Raw genomic sequence first — 15,743 nt, forward strand, 5'->3', positions numbered from 1 at the left:
GCCCAATTCATTTAGTAGTTCATAGTTCAGTCAGATAAAAGATGAAAATGTCTGGAAACATAAATTTTTGTTTTTAGTTACAGATTAGGTTTAGGTTCATAATGTGATTTAAGCCATTATAGTTTTCTTTGCACTTTTCCATGTATGACAGCTTGGTTGAGTGAACGACTCCTTGTTGTCATGCTACGTTGTTATGCTACCTGAGCTAAGTGAACATGTGCTTCTCTGATTAATGCTCTGACAGAGAGTTTAGGTTAACAACCATGTTGTTAAGCAGAGTTGGTAAGAAGTTGTGCCATATTGATCATTCATTTTTTTGGATAATGAACAGTAATCTGTGAGAAAACATGTTATAAAACCAAACTTTGTCTTAATGTCCATCTGTATCTGCAGTTGATATCTCGTATTTAGGCTAGAATCGAGGAAGGTGATTCAGTGTTTGGACCTCTTTCCTGGTCTCTGCAGGATAAAGATGTTATTGAATCTCTCACAGATGGAGCAGAAACACAATGTCTGTCTGTCTGGGAACGAGCTGTATCGACTTTTTTTTTTTTTTTAACTGACGATAGAGATAACATGAGCTGTCAAAGTGTTTTATGGCTTAATTTCTGTCCTTGATATCACTTATTTCACAGACTTTGCTGCAAAACATCAAATATGCAAAAAGCAATAAGAGGAACAAAGTAAAGAAATTACAAATACAGGCAAAAGCGAGGAAAGAGGCAAATCTATTTAGATTTAGAGAAATCAGCACTGTTTTACTGAGGCTAATTTCAAGGCTGAGTGCCGTAAAATGGCCCAGTTTTCTTCTGCACAATGCACAGAAATGTCAGGCTGCTGACATTAGATTAATTCTGGCTTTGACAATAAAAACTTTTGAAGCGTTTATGAAATAGAGAAACCGATGGCGTCCTCATGCATGTTTTATTTGACTCTCATGTTACAGCTCTACATCTCCAAAGGATTCTTCTGAAGTGTGCTTGTCTCGGCTCCTTCAGCTGCTCATTTGAGGATAATGTATGAACAAGAAGAGCTTTAATACATTGGGATCGTCAAGCTTGTTCAAAACGTGAAAAATAAGAAGTTCCTGCATTCATTTTAGCTGCACTTGTCTCAGACAATATATTTTCCCCAAACATTCTGCAAACAGAATTGATTTTACTCTGCGATGGTGCTGTTGACCTGCGCAGAGATGTAGCTTGTCTGACCATGTAACCTGCTTTGTCTTTATGTTTTTGTATGATTGCACATTTCCCCACATTAAAAAATATGACTGTTTGCGTTGGAGGTGCTCCATGCTCACGTGCCACTCAGTCATGCACCGCTGCATTGAAAGCCTATTAAAAATCATTTAATAATAATACTTTAGTCCTGCGTTCATTATTTCTCTTACTCCGTCAAAGATTTAATTTGTTCAGCTGCACCTCACTGCACTGGTGTCATTGTGGCATCTCTCAGAGAGTTACTCTACCATATAAAGGTACTTCATAATTAAATCTCAGAACACCAGACTACAAAGGTCTGAAACACTTATGTTTAACTTTGCAGTTTGCAAAGTCATATTTAAGTGTATTAAATAAAGCAAATGGCAACTTTAAGAATGACTGAAACAATTTTGGCTAAACTGCATCAGAGGACTTCTGCCCATGTCCAAAATATATTGCTTTCTGTGAAAAGAGTAACTTAATCCAACTAAAGTATGTGGCTAAAGACACAAAAACTGTCAAATTTTGAATTTTATATATATTGTCTCAAATTTCTCTGAACTACCATATCAGTAGATTAAAATAGACACATCCAGACATCAAATATGCTCAAGACATTTAATGTACAGCGTATTGGATAAGTAATCATGACCACTGAACATTTCTCACGCTACAGTGACAAACCTATTGAATGAAATTGGCTGCCCTGGTTTTGCTCAAGTGTATCAGAGTAAACTGGACTCAACCCAAGCATGAATACTTCTAATTTTTCATTTAAAAAGGAGTACGGTTTGTTTCTCCTTCCGTTTCATATTTCTGAACTATTTTGTGGTAGTCTGTCATACAATTAAAAGTTGAAGTCTGTGATGACAAAAATGTAAAGAAGGTGAAGCCAGTGGATTCATTCCCTTATAAAACAAGGTTTAACATGACTTATTTTTTCAACTAATCTAGTTGTTATCATATTAAGGATTAAAGATTGGAGCCCATAAAATATCTTTAGTAATCTTTTCCAACATGACTACCCACAGAAACGCCTATTGTTTTTAGTGAGTGGAATAATAAAAAGATGGAGAGTGTACTTTAGGAGGAGTTGTGTTACATTAAACTACTTCCCTGTCCAATATCTTCTGAAATAAAGGCCCAACAAGGTCTGATATATCAGCTTTATTCAGCATTCATACACACGTTTGAGGAGCTTGGATCCTTCATTGTGGAGAATGAAATGCATAAACAGACCTAAGCGACAAAGCGATCTTCTTTGACAGATTTTTCTCCACCGTCCATCAAGCATCTTCGTTTTCTACACTTCATTTTAAACAGAGCCAACATGTCTGACCTTGCAGCCAACGGAGTGAGACTGCACTTAGCCTTTCATCTGTTCCCAGGACTGAGGCGGCGCAAACACAGAGATGGAAACTGCCTTCATCTCCACGTTTCTGCGGCTCCAACTGCTTTTTTCAACTAATCTGCTTATTACCATATTAATAAACGTTCTATAAGTTTTAAATGTTCAAGGTCTCCAGTAGGTATTTGTTGCTCCTAGAGGCTCGCGCTGTGCAGACTCTAGATTCGTTGCCATGGCAACAAGCCAAAAGGCTTGCTTTGAAGTAATAGTAGTGTTATGAAATTTTGTATTTTTATGAAGTTTATTTCACGTTCTGAACTCTAGGAAAGCAACCGACTCTGAACCATAACAGGAGCCGCTGACTGAGTGCTTAAATGAGGGATGTCCAGATCAGATGTGTCCAAAGTGGGACCCCAGGACTCCCTGCAGCCCTTACAAGGATTTTATGTGGCTCTGGCCAGAAATAAAGTTTGGTATGAATTTGGCCGGTGACAAAAAATGCAAAAAACATTGTCAACATCGCAACATAATTTATGTCAGACGGTTGATACAGATTAACAACATTTTGCAGGGTTTTTTTTTTAGGACATTTTACTGGAAATAAATGCAAAATTTTGGTGCAAGTGATAGTATGTAATTTATTGACTATGTTTTTTGCTTTGACTTTAATTTAATAGAATAGAACCACAAATATTCAGTGACTTTTACTCAAAAACAAACTTGAGTAAAGAGTCCCTGACTAATCTACTAAACTCAATCCCTCCCCCCCAACACCTTTAGTTTGATCTATAATCTGTATCTTTGTTTCCTTGATATGAAGAACATCAACTTTTTCTTTGGACTGCATTCAAAACTTTTTTTCTGCAGAAGCCTTGGATTTTATTTTGCTGGACCGCTAAAATGTGTTTTCCGTAACAACTCCTTAGATTTGATGAGGATGCTCTGATGTTCAACTTACAAATGTATTTTACTTACAAATATGGCACATTTTTTGTGGGACAGATTTTATTGCTACTGCAACAAAGAAACAATCATCCAGTCAGAATTATTATATTTTTGTGCGAGGTTTACTTGTTCAATGCAATATACCTTTCTTTACATTTTACTGCAGATTTTATGACTTGTCGTAAGACAACTTGCAAAGACAATTGCGCTCCGTGCAACACTCGTAAACTAGAAAAATGGCTAAACAATCTAGGTATATGAATTCAATGTGCAGTAGTTGTGTAAAACTTGGATTACTGCTCTTCTTCAAAGAGAGAAAGCACATTTTGTTCTTTGTTGAGAAATCCTTTAGACATCAGACCTAAATAGTTGTCCAGTCATTGTTCTAGTGTTGTTCCTGCAGATTAAGTTCAGGTCATTACATTTGAAGCAGGATTCCCCTTCGTAAAACTCTCTCCACTTTCAAAAGTTACATTTACAAAAGTTAAAGTAATGTTATTCTCCTTCCACGCTTTTAAATTCAGACAAAGAGTATGGGAAATCATTATCAATTGCGCGCTTCACTGTGATGTGTGTCTGTGCAGAGGGAGAAGCAACAGCAGGAATGATGTAATGCCCAAAAAATCTGGGAAGCGGCTAACAAGCACATTGATTGGAGTTTACAGGGTAACAGCTGCAGGGAGACAGAGCTAAAAAAAACAAAACAAAAAAAAAACAGACAAAGTAGAAAGAGGAAAAAAAAGCAAAAGAAAGGTTGGAAAGAAAAAAAAAAGACAGAAAGAAGCATAGAAAAGAATACTGGCAGAGAAAGGGTCTGTAAGAGCTTAAGCTAGACAAAATGGTGTAAGCATAAAGCCCATTTTCTGGCTCTACTATAATAAGGGAACAAAGTGATAAATCCACACAAACACTCTCCATTAATTTCACTGTAACACAGTTTCTATTAACGGTTATAATACCTAATATCAACCTGTCCCATAAGTGAAAGTTTCAATGGAAAAACGCGTCTCCTTCACATTTACACTGTGGTCATACTTTGACTCAGTTATATCCTTTGTAATGAATAAAACTGCTGAAATGCACCACGAAGCAAACAGAAAAGAGGAACATTAAAGTTCTCGAAATGGGGACAGAAACAGTAAAGGAAGTACTGCAGTAGCTGTTTAAATGAGACACAGAAATAAAGCAAGTAGAACTTGTTTCATTACTGATAATTACATTTACTACAGCATGGGATTTTCTTTTCTGTGTGGGGGCAAAACAGAGCAGCTCATAGTTAGCCTGTGTAAAGATCGGAGTTGACCTGAGGTCGTCTTTTTGTGCAGGGATTGAGTCAGATTAACGAAAATGAGGGAGCAAAGAGGCTAAAAAGCAAATGCTAATGTTCACAATGTGTGTCTGAATCTGTGGGGTGCAAGTGACTCTGGGAGCTGGTGTCCATCTCCAGCGATCATTAAGTGGGAGGCGGGCTCCTCTCCGGACAGGTCACCTGTTCATCCCTGGGTCAACCACACAAACTCACAACTAAGGGAAATTTAAAGACACCAGTTAACCAAACAGTCGTGTTTTTGGACTGTGGGAGGAAGACAGAGTACCAGAGGATTCAATCCTAGAAACGCCTTTTTGTAGGCAACAGTGATACCAGCTGTGTCATAGTCATGTGTAATCAGAAAATATATATACATATATAAACATATTTAGAAAAAATTTAAATAATGGGCAAACAAACATCCTCAATGGACACAATGAGAGTTAAGGGACATTTCAACAGATTAAACATGGACATGTGTATAGTTACTCATAGTACATAGTTAATCTTTCTGTTGTTCCACCTCCAACCCCAACTTTGCTGCAGACTAATCTCCATAGCAACCAAGACTTAACCTGCAGCTGAGATGGCGTTTCTTGGTGGCTCAAGTATGAGGAAAAAACAGAGTGCGCAAGAAGGAAAGGGCATTTCAGTGAGCACGAAAAAGAAGTGAAGATGATTTAAAAAAAATAATTTTTAGAAAACAGTTTAGAGGCAGCCGACGATGGGACAGAGCAGTTACGACTTTTAATAAAGGTCCTTCTCTGCAATAAAGTTGGAGGCACTGTATTTATAGTGCAGAACATGGTTTTAAAAGTGGGATATGGGTATTACTGCTTTTAGCAATGTTTTAATTGTGTAATAACTCTATTTGACATCCCTGTCAGGGCACTCACTAATTTAGCTACATTATTGCCCAATAATGTCTCATATGCGCCAGTGTACTATTGCCTAAAACCAGGACCCTGGAATAAAAAGGCTTGTTATTTTCATTTGAAAAATAAAACAGTCTTTTATAGTAACTATGAAATAGGAAATAATCAAATCCTCATGCTGGACATTGAAGCCTGGTTTTGCCTTTCAGTGAGGACAAAGTGTGGGATTACGTGATAAAAGTCAATCTACCATGGACTTTTTGAACTGACACCAACATGAAATTATGTCAATCTGATATTTTTCATTACATTTGCTTACCTCTTGTGATATACAGTACCTTGTAAAAGTTTTCACAGCCCTTAAAGCTGCAATACGTAACTTTTAGAAATACTGTACACCGCTCTGTCAGAAACAACCAATCAGAGCAAGAAGGAGCCGTCAATCAAGCATGTGTAAGTGTTGTTCACACCCTCCCTGGCGTTATTTGCTAGGCTAAAGGTAATTCCCCATGAATACTCAGGCTAGTTACCATGGCCACCAATGACTGATAAGCAGTTTTCCTGGGATGGTAAGTTGCTTCTCTGCTATTAACACACTTAGCAGCACGTACATGAACATGATCGACTGCTTATGTGTTAGACTAACACAAAGAAGTGTAGAAATGTTAAGTCAATGGACACTTGATCTTTTTTTAACAATAAAATCTACAGTGCCTTTGTACATAGTTTTCTGTACATTGATACTCAAAAATAAAATCCCTTCAGATGTTGGTTAATAATTTGTAAATAGAGTCCGTCTGCATACGTTTAACCTCAGTAAAAATGCAGCTTTTCTGTAAGAAAAGATTGGAAATATGTTAGTTAAACAGCATCATGAAGTTTAAGATTTATATGTGACAAGTCTGGAAAAAGAGGCATAGAGATGTTTGAAGCAGGGTTAAAAAATAAAACACGCCCCAAGCAACAACCCACCAAAACATGGCTGTCCACCTTTTCTAACAGGTTTGTTTAAATAGACCATCAATCAGTAATCAGTCTAGATCCCCAGGGTAACTCTGGAGCAGCTGCAGAGATCTACAGCTCAGGTAGGAGAATCTGTTAGCGAAGCATTTTTGTTATGCATTCAACGAATCTCCCTTTGTGCAATATTGGTATGGATAGTTTGTCAGAATCCATGAAAAGGGAACGACGTGTGGAAGAAGGGGCTTTGATCAGATTTAAAGAGAAAATAACTTTTTGGGCTGCATGGCAAACACTATTTGTGGTGGAAACAGTTGATGAGACCCAGTCAGAGTCTAAACCTAAATCCAACTATGTTACGGCTTTAAAATTGATGTTCACAGATTCTCTCTATCCATTCTAACTAAGCTTGAGATATTTTGAAAAGAAAAAAAAAAAAGATGGCACATATGTCAGTTTTTCAAGTTGGTAGGGGAATACCTCAAAGGATTTGCTGCTGCAATTGTTCTGCAAAGTACAGACTCAGATGGGCTGAATCTAAATGCAGGTCATGTTTTTAGATTTTGGATTTGAAAACCTTACATTACAAGTATGCACAATTTTTTCTGAGCAACAAAATTAAATAAATATTTGTGGTTGTGCTGTGGCAAAATTTCACCAGGTTCCGATAGTGTCGATGCTTTATCAAACTACTGTTCATTTGCAGTTCTTCAAGCTACACACTTTGCTTTATTCTATAACACAGGAGTCGAAAAACACCGACTTTCTTCCAGGCTACTTCTTCGACACAACTTATAGCTGTGTGTGCGCTGCGGGCAATGCAGTGCAAAAGGCAATTACTTTTTAGCCTGTGCCAGGTTCTTTCATCTCCTGGTATTACTGAACCCTCTATATGTCACTTAGCAGCAACGACAGGAAAAGGCACAAAAGGTGCTGACCGCCCACCTCTGTTATGACTGCAGCCACCGCCGGTGAGCTGGTCCCTCTGGGCTGTAATGAGCAGGCAGAACCAGACCTTTCCTTCCTTTCACACCAATACATCTCAGTCACCTCACCTATCTAACTAGTGCCAATTTCAGCTTCCTTTCTATCAAGTTACTGAGTACGCCACATTGTGAGAACTGCATGCTCAGCACAGATAATGACATGCAAAGCCTTGTATTGAATTAAGCATTTGGTATTGTGTATGGGCGAGTAAATGGCAGTAAATGGAGACAATTTTTGGGTTTCTGCATAAATGAAGGACAATTCAAGATTTTCCAACAAAAGACAAAAGGATGACATTTATCAGTGAACCTTCACATCAAAGATTTGCATATTTGAATTCAAAGAGTGCCTTCGGTGAAATGTGCAGACGCTGCACTTTATTCAACTTCAATTTCTCCAGTTTCTCAGAAATAATATTCTCTGGGAATATTTTCATATTAGGCCATAAATCTACATGCGGACACCCTTGAGAATAAGATGCTGCTTTATCTCTCTGTCGCTTGTACATTCAAGACAACACAATCCCTTTACAGGGCAGTTCAAATAGGAGTTTTAATTTTTTTGTTTTTATTTTTTAACCACACAGAAGTTGTCTTGAAAAAAAAAGAGCTTCTAAAAAATCTTCATGATACAACCACATACATAATGCTTTTTATGGGGATTTTATGTGATACAATAAAAAGTAAAACATAATAGTGAAGGGAAAGAAACAGAATAAATGTTTTTTGGGGTTCATCTCAACCAGCTTAGCACAATCAGACTTAATCTGGCTGTCATGCATTTGAGTTTCAGGAGGTTTTAAGACACACAGCTGATTAATGTGCTGTCTTTGTTTAAACATTTCCTTTACCATGCAGGTGAAAGCTGCAAGTTGAAAGCTGCACCCTCTTGATTCTAAACTTACAGCAGTACTCCTCAAATAGCGGTGCGTGCCTGTGAGGCATTTCATGCTTTAACATTCAACAAGCCTCCAGTCACCAGGTGGCAGCAGTGCTCACACTAATCAACAGGCAAGCTGTTCAACCCAGTAGAAGAAATAGCCTGTACAGGCAAACCAGGGTACTGAACTGATGGAGGAAAAGAGACAGAAGTTTGCATCAGTGTAAAGAAAACCAAGGGTCGGAGGTACAGGGGCAGAAAAGAACAGAAAATATGGAAATGCTTACATAGCTTTTTGGTTCACTGTGAATGCAAAGTTTTATGCACCTTTCCTCACTTCTGATAAGATAGAATACAATTTAATTACAGTTTTTTTTATTTAAGTTTCTCTACCTTTTTTGAAAATGAATAAGTTGACAGGTAGCCAATATTTATAGTGTGAAAACATTTAGAATGTTATTGTGTTCAGTCTAAAAATTATCATCCAATAAATCATTTAGCATTTTGAGAATCGCACACTGAGCCATCATGATTGAATGTTCCAGACTGAGTTAAAACCCCTTAATTAGTTTATTTATTTATTAGGTTTTTTGATAGGGACAGACATTAACATAGACAAACTGAACAGAACAGCAGGCCCATGGTTGTATCCTAGTGTAAGCCAATTTGCAGCACTTTTTAAAACGTCCAAGTTCAGTTTACCCACGACTAACATTTTTCAGGTGACAGTTAATCATGTTGTATTATTTTAAATTACTATCATTTCACTTTCTAATAGTTCGTAGACATTCTGTTTAAGACTTAAAACAATAAAATGAACTACATCAACTTAAAATTGAAGTTGTTGCAGGAAACATGACAGAAAATAATTGAGATCCACTGACTTACAGCACTTAGGATGAAAAACCTTATATAAATACTTTTGTATTCATTTAGCACAAATTCAGTTGATTCAGATCCAAGTTCTATTGAAGAAAAGTCCCTTTCAATTGCTAAGAAGCTTAAGTCTCTATGGGACTTTTTGGTCAACACAGTGACTAATGTCTAGCCACCTGTTCTCAGTGCTGACCGGTAACTATAAAACAAAAGTTGAGGCCTAATCATCCCCACAGCGGCCAATTACAGCTGCGCTGTGTACCCAATAACAACTCTCAAAGGTAGTCAGAAAAGCAGGCTAAATCACTAGTCGGCAACCAGAAACGCATGCTTGCACATAGCAATCCACACACGCACACTCTGTGTAGGGAAGATGAGAAATACATAAACTAATTTATTTGCCAAAGCGTACATATATTAGTCTGTGCAGCAGCGGAAAGAGAACATAAGGCCTCTTATACACCAAGCTGACGTCAAGAACCAGCAGGGATGACAAGACCCTCTGCTGTGTGTCCTCATGTCGCCAACATCCAGGAAAATAAATTGCACTTGAACACACCACAGAAATGACCTCCAAACGCCAGCCGCAGTGTGCACCTGTGCAAGAGGACGCAAGTTATCACTGCAGGAAAGGATTGTGTAAAAATACTCTGGAACAATGTTTGCAGGTTGTACCATCTTCATGTGGAACATTGATGTAGTTCACTTCTGCAGATTTTAATAAGTTTTAAGTTTTTAATCTTTTACAAGGTACTTTAGCTTCAATAAGGAAAAAATAAATAAAGGTCCTTTCAAAAAGCCAGCCACTGTTAACTTAGTTATTTTTTATATAATGTATATGTAATGACATTAGCTATGGATTGGTGCTACATAAATAACCTGAACTGAATTGACCAGAACAATAAAAAGAAGTGTGTAGTGAATCTCCCAGCTGTCTTAATGTAACCTTGTCTATTCTTACCCGTCTGGGGAGGCCAGAACCTGTTTGGGTCCTTTTAATGTCTTTTTAATGTTTTAATAGCCAACATTTTTCCTGTCATTATGCTAATGGAGTTAAGTTTTTCAGAAGGTATTACGATATGTTGGATCAAGGCAAAAAAAAAAAAAAAAACTCAGAAAGAAACTCAGTCTACTGTTTCTCAGACGGTTCAGCTGCTGGGAGAATTCGCTGTTTGGACTGAGAGGCTGAATGAATTTGTAACGGCTTTTACATACTTTGCTGCTGAATTAAATAAAGAACAGTAACAACATAGAAAAGACATCTTTATTTTGCATATGGCATAAATACTTTAATTGTTGTTAATTGCTTTACTTCCCAAATCATCCCACAGTGGTAGCAGAAAATAAACAATCTATTCTCATGCTTTTCAAACTGGTGTTGGTCTCCACCCGTGAAAAAGTGCTCGACTCTGCAATTACACATTAATAAAACACTGAAAATATGGGATGTTCCCACTAGTGAAACACTGTAAATTGTCTTTCAAGCATCATTGGTTTCCCTTAATTGATTTGATCAGTGATGCAATAAGTGAACCGAGTTTTTACATTATTATCAGTAACATGTTGGTGTCAAGGTCCCTGTGAGAGGAATTACAGTCCTGCTGTTGCTTTAAGGGTTTTGATGAACAACAGATCAATAAAACAGCTTCCACGGTTTGCACAGAATACAAGACAAGAACAAAATAACTGGCGTTAACTTATCCTAAATTAGAGTTGATGTTGGACTTTGAGCAGCATGATTCGGTTCTTTGAACACTATAGACCCATATTAAAACATTAATGAGCCGTCTCCATTCAAGATGACATCCTGTGAGTTTTATTCTCAGTTAAGACCATAAAGTAGATTGCACAAACTAGACAGAGCAAGCGTGGAGGATTTTTTTTTTCTCCAGGTTGGCAGATGTAGATCCATCTGCTTGTCTCTGTGGTGGATCTACTGCTGTATCAGTCAGCAGAAACATATAGGGATGCTGACACAAGATAAAAAGACCAAGCAACGCAGTCCCATCATCAATATGAGCTCAATATAGAGACAAATCAACAGGACTTCAGCATCCTATAGCCTAATCTTTGGGCTAAGTGGAAATGAGGCCTAATTAGATTGCAGAGTTCTTTCACATTCAGGACTGACGACATGCAGCGTACTCACAAAAGCAACTACTAGTGTTTTTATTAGAGAGAGATTTGGCATTGTAACAGTGAGCCTCTTGTATGACCACATTATTTTTAATAGTTGATTTTCTAAATGTATGAGTGACAAGCAGCAGGTCCTCTGCAGTGTTTAAAATATTATGTGGGTGCAGAAAAAAATAATAAATTTTCTGAATAGTTCATCATTGCACTCGGCCTTCATGTAACAGATTTGCTGCAGGAACGCTGTCGCCCAATAAGCTGATACTGCAATGTAGTAACAACAGTAACAATGCTAGCAAGTATTAAGTCAGCAGATGTTTCAATCACAATGTTGTAAAGACTTTCTGTATTTGTAGGGTTCAGCCTACAAAGTGAAACACCTCCATCTATGTAAACACTCTTCAAAGACTCATTTCAAGACTTGGATTGTCAGTTTGCAGTGCCTACCACCTGCTAGAGACATACAAGTGCTTTAGACTAAAATAGAATTATTTTAATGGCTAATATTTGATATCACAAAAAGCTTTTGCTATAGTTCGTGAAAGATGCAAGCAGAAGAAGCAGAATCAATATGAGGGGAGAGAAGCCAGACTGGAAGGAATTTAGTCGACTCGATACCTCCAAATTTCAAAGATCTTCTTTTATATACAAGTCAAACGCATGTTTTACATACAAGTTAAATATGTGACACATCTGGGTTTTTTTTATTTCTGTAAAGTAAATAAATATTCTTAACACATTGTTTAATTTCTGTTATAGACCTTTTTGATTTTGTAAGACATCCTTTAAAGAAAAGAAAACAATTATTTGGCTGTAAATACAAAACTTACCCTTGAAGCTCTTTAACAGACATGGAGATCTTGAGGTTGTGTCCCAGAACATGGAGGGCAGTCAGGATGTCGGCCCACTGGACCATTTCCCCTAGCGGTCCCCCCTTCAGCACCTTCGGGCTGAAAACATCCCCAGACTCCTCTGTTAGGAATCCCACATGGATTAGGATCTGAAAGGGGGAAAAAAGGATACTGCAATGAAAGGAGCTTTATAGAGATGTGTGAAAAATAACCACAAGAACTCTCCTTCGCCTTCAGAACATGTGTCTGCATTCATGACACTTTGTATAATATTCTTCTGGCAGACTGAATGAGAACAGAATAAAATAGAATGGTTATGGATTCAAGGGTGTGTATAGCATAGTACCAGCTGCTTAAACAGATAATGAACACACACATAAAACCTATAAGCAGCTAAAAAATGTTAACATGCACAACAGTTTAAAAACAACAGAACACCAAAGTTATTGAACACCTTACAGGCCTCAATGTGCTGTTTTGATTCAAAATGTCAGAGGTTGATACAAAAGAGTATTTAAATCAGTTCAATTAAATATCAGGGATGTTCATAATCTATTAAACTGTTATAAATTGTTTAGCGTCAGCATTCATTCTAATCAGCTGTTTAATCTTCAGAAATGACATTTTTAAGATTTTTGGTGCTGGTGGCCTTTGTTCACAGTAACGCATCAGGAAAAGGGAACGATGTGTAGACGGGGGCAAACCCCCGACAGGGGTGTCAACAACTAAAAATGTAGATAAACAAAGATAAACAAATGCATGCATGAATGTACACAAAATTGTACATAGTGAGGAATTCTTTCATCTTCATGATAGATGGATGGAAAGATGGACGGACTATTAGAATAATTAGAGAATAGAGAATACAGTTTGAAAATTCAACATTTTCTCATTTTATTCATATCTGGGAAATGCTGCATGTTCAAACACCATACTTACCCCTATCCACATGAATAGAAAAATGAGTTTTAGGAAAATTCTCAATTGGTTTCCAGTTTTATATATATATATGTATATATATATAAAAGAAATGAAACAAGAACAAAATTTAAAGCACATGCACCAACATTTATGGCAACTGCCCAGAAAAACTAAATCAACAAAGATGTACTTCAACCACTAACACATTGCTGCTTGTTTTTTCAATGAATAAATCTAAAACATAACAATGGCTGCAGAAAACACCAATCCTTACTTTAAACCACACTTCCAACCTAAACTTTTCATTGCAAATTAAATCTATAAGTAAGTGTTTTTTTCTTATGGCTCAATAGGACATCAGTCACTGCAAACGGTGCTGTGTCTGGATATGGGAGAACGAGTGTGTGTATTTAGATCCAATATTAATTCTTCCTTGCTAAAGGTTTCAACAGTTGTCCTTCATAGTTTCATTTGCTTGATCGAGTGTCATCATTCCAAACATTTGTATCACTGTTATGACCTTCACAGCAGTTTGTTCCAGGACCAGGAAGTCAGATGAATAAATGAATGGATTGCTACATTTGTTGTAGCTACTCTGATGACACTGACGTTCATTCAGAAGATTTTATAATTAAGCTCTGGTTCCCTGCCTCCGCTCCTTTGTTGACATTTTAAAATCCCAGTGTTTTGAACCTTGAGTTCAGCCATGCTGACATGATGTGCGTTGTCTCTATTTTTCCAAACAGGTGTGTGAGTAGCTGTCAAAGTAATTCACCAAAGTGTCATGACTTTGTAGTGGTTCGATACCAATCTCTTGGTCTGAAATGTAAGAGAGCGTTTTTAAAAACTGGGATGGCTTGTGATCCTGAAACTCTTCTCTTGTTTGACACTTCAGTGGGTGTGTCATTACATGTCAGCAGTACAGATAAGCACTCAGCAGTGCACAAATACACTTCAAAGGTGTAAGCGGCTGTAATTTGGAAAGAGGCTAGAAGAACATTCCTGCAGGTTCTGTCCACTCACATCGACATTAAAAACGGTGTTGTTCTAAATGATCTGACATTAAAGATTGCAAGGAATTATAGCAAAAAGGATGTTCAAAATAGCATATTTTGTGATCATAAAAATAACTTCTTACACACAGAGTATAATCTGCTATTATGAAGTTAACTAATCCAAAACATTTTAATGACTTTGAGGATTAGAATTATTCAAATTCCAAACTCTTCAAAAGGAAAAAATTGTAGGAAATGAAGATTAATTCCCTGAAATCCCCAGTGAATTATCTCTCCATGCACCAAAGAACTTGGCTGCACAGAGGGAAAAAAAAAAAAAAAAACATTTCACCCACCATCATGGACATTAGTGCACAGCTCATTTCACTTGGACCATATGCCAAAACAGACATCCACTACAACAGATTCTTTGCAGTCCCAAGTGAAAACTGTGATTTAAAAATAATTATATAGAACATTTAAAGGAGTTATCCCAATTAATATGTGGCATTTTTTCCACAGTGTTGGACCAACAGGGCACAGTTCTGTCAAACACATCTAGTTAGCAGCTGCATAATTACTGTGACCCACTGGGAATTGAGCAACACGTTACTTTTCACAGTGGATTAAGCATAGCTATGTCCAAACGGTGCTCTGCTGAGTAATCCTGATTAACCAACGCAGTATGAGCACATCCAGCTGCTTCTACTGGCAAACAGATCCCACAACTTGGACCGTGAAACATGCATAATGAGCTTAAGGCTAACCGAGGGATGTTTGCCAGCAAGTTTGCATTTTACTTCGCTCCACTTGTATATGAATGTGCCCTGTGTCTGTAATTTTGCAAATCTTAAATAAGATTAAAATAAGTAACTATCCAAAGCTTGCAAAAAAAACTCCACTAATTCAAATCTCCTTTCCCAATTATTTTATGAAGCAGTATTTCTGAAATGAAAATGCAAATGAGAACAAGCAGCACCACTATACGACACAAATTAGAACAACAAAATCAATACCTTTTCATCTTCTGTAGCACATTTTTTAAATATGTTAATGGGCAGCAGAGCAGACCGAGAACAAAATTGTGCTTTTTTTTTTTACATGACTGAGTTGCATCTCATGTCATGTTTGTGTCCCGTGTTTACGCTCTTTAACACTTTTCGGTGTTTACCACCTCCCCAGGGAGCCATATGGCTCCTTTGCTGCTAAATGCCTCAGCAGATCTCTGTAAATATGAGGAACGGCATGTCCAAGTGGGGATTTTTTGGTTTCTATCTCTCTTTAAAGTTTCTACATACAATCAAAACATTTCTTATAGAGCTAACCCTGCACGAAATATTACGTATGTACACAGGTGAGTGTTAAACTTATTTTTAGAGTGGCCCTGGTATTCTTGTTACCTACAAAAAAAAGAGAGAACAATGATATGTACGCAGCTGAGTGGAGCTCCAGTGAAACC

At 37.3% G+C, this 15,743-nt stretch overlaps 1 protein-coding gene across 2 annotated transcripts in view; it reads right to left on the reverse strand.

Annotated features, from left to right (window-relative positions):
- Positions 1-15,743, reverse strand: part of LOC103150098 (alpha-1,6-mannosylglycoprotein 6-beta-N-acetylglucosaminyltransferase B-like) — a 143,081-nt gene that overhangs the window by 41,005 nt on the left and 86,333 nt on the right. For both annotated transcript variants that reach the window (XM_007569560.2, XM_007569559.2), the window contains exon 8: positions 12,348-12,517. In XM_007569560.2, the coding sequence (XP_007569622.1) occupies positions 12,348-12,517 (170 nt within the window). The remainder of the gene's footprint in view (positions 1-12,347; positions 12,518-15,743) is intronic.

Source organism: Poecilia formosa, unplaced genomic scaffold (assembly GCF_000485575.1).
Source record: "Poecilia formosa unplaced genomic scaffold, Poecilia_formosa-5.1.2 Scaffold242, whole genome shotgun sequence".
Classification (NCBI taxonomy): domain Eukaryota; kingdom Metazoa; phylum Chordata; class Actinopteri; order Cyprinodontiformes; family Poeciliidae; genus Poecilia; species Poecilia formosa.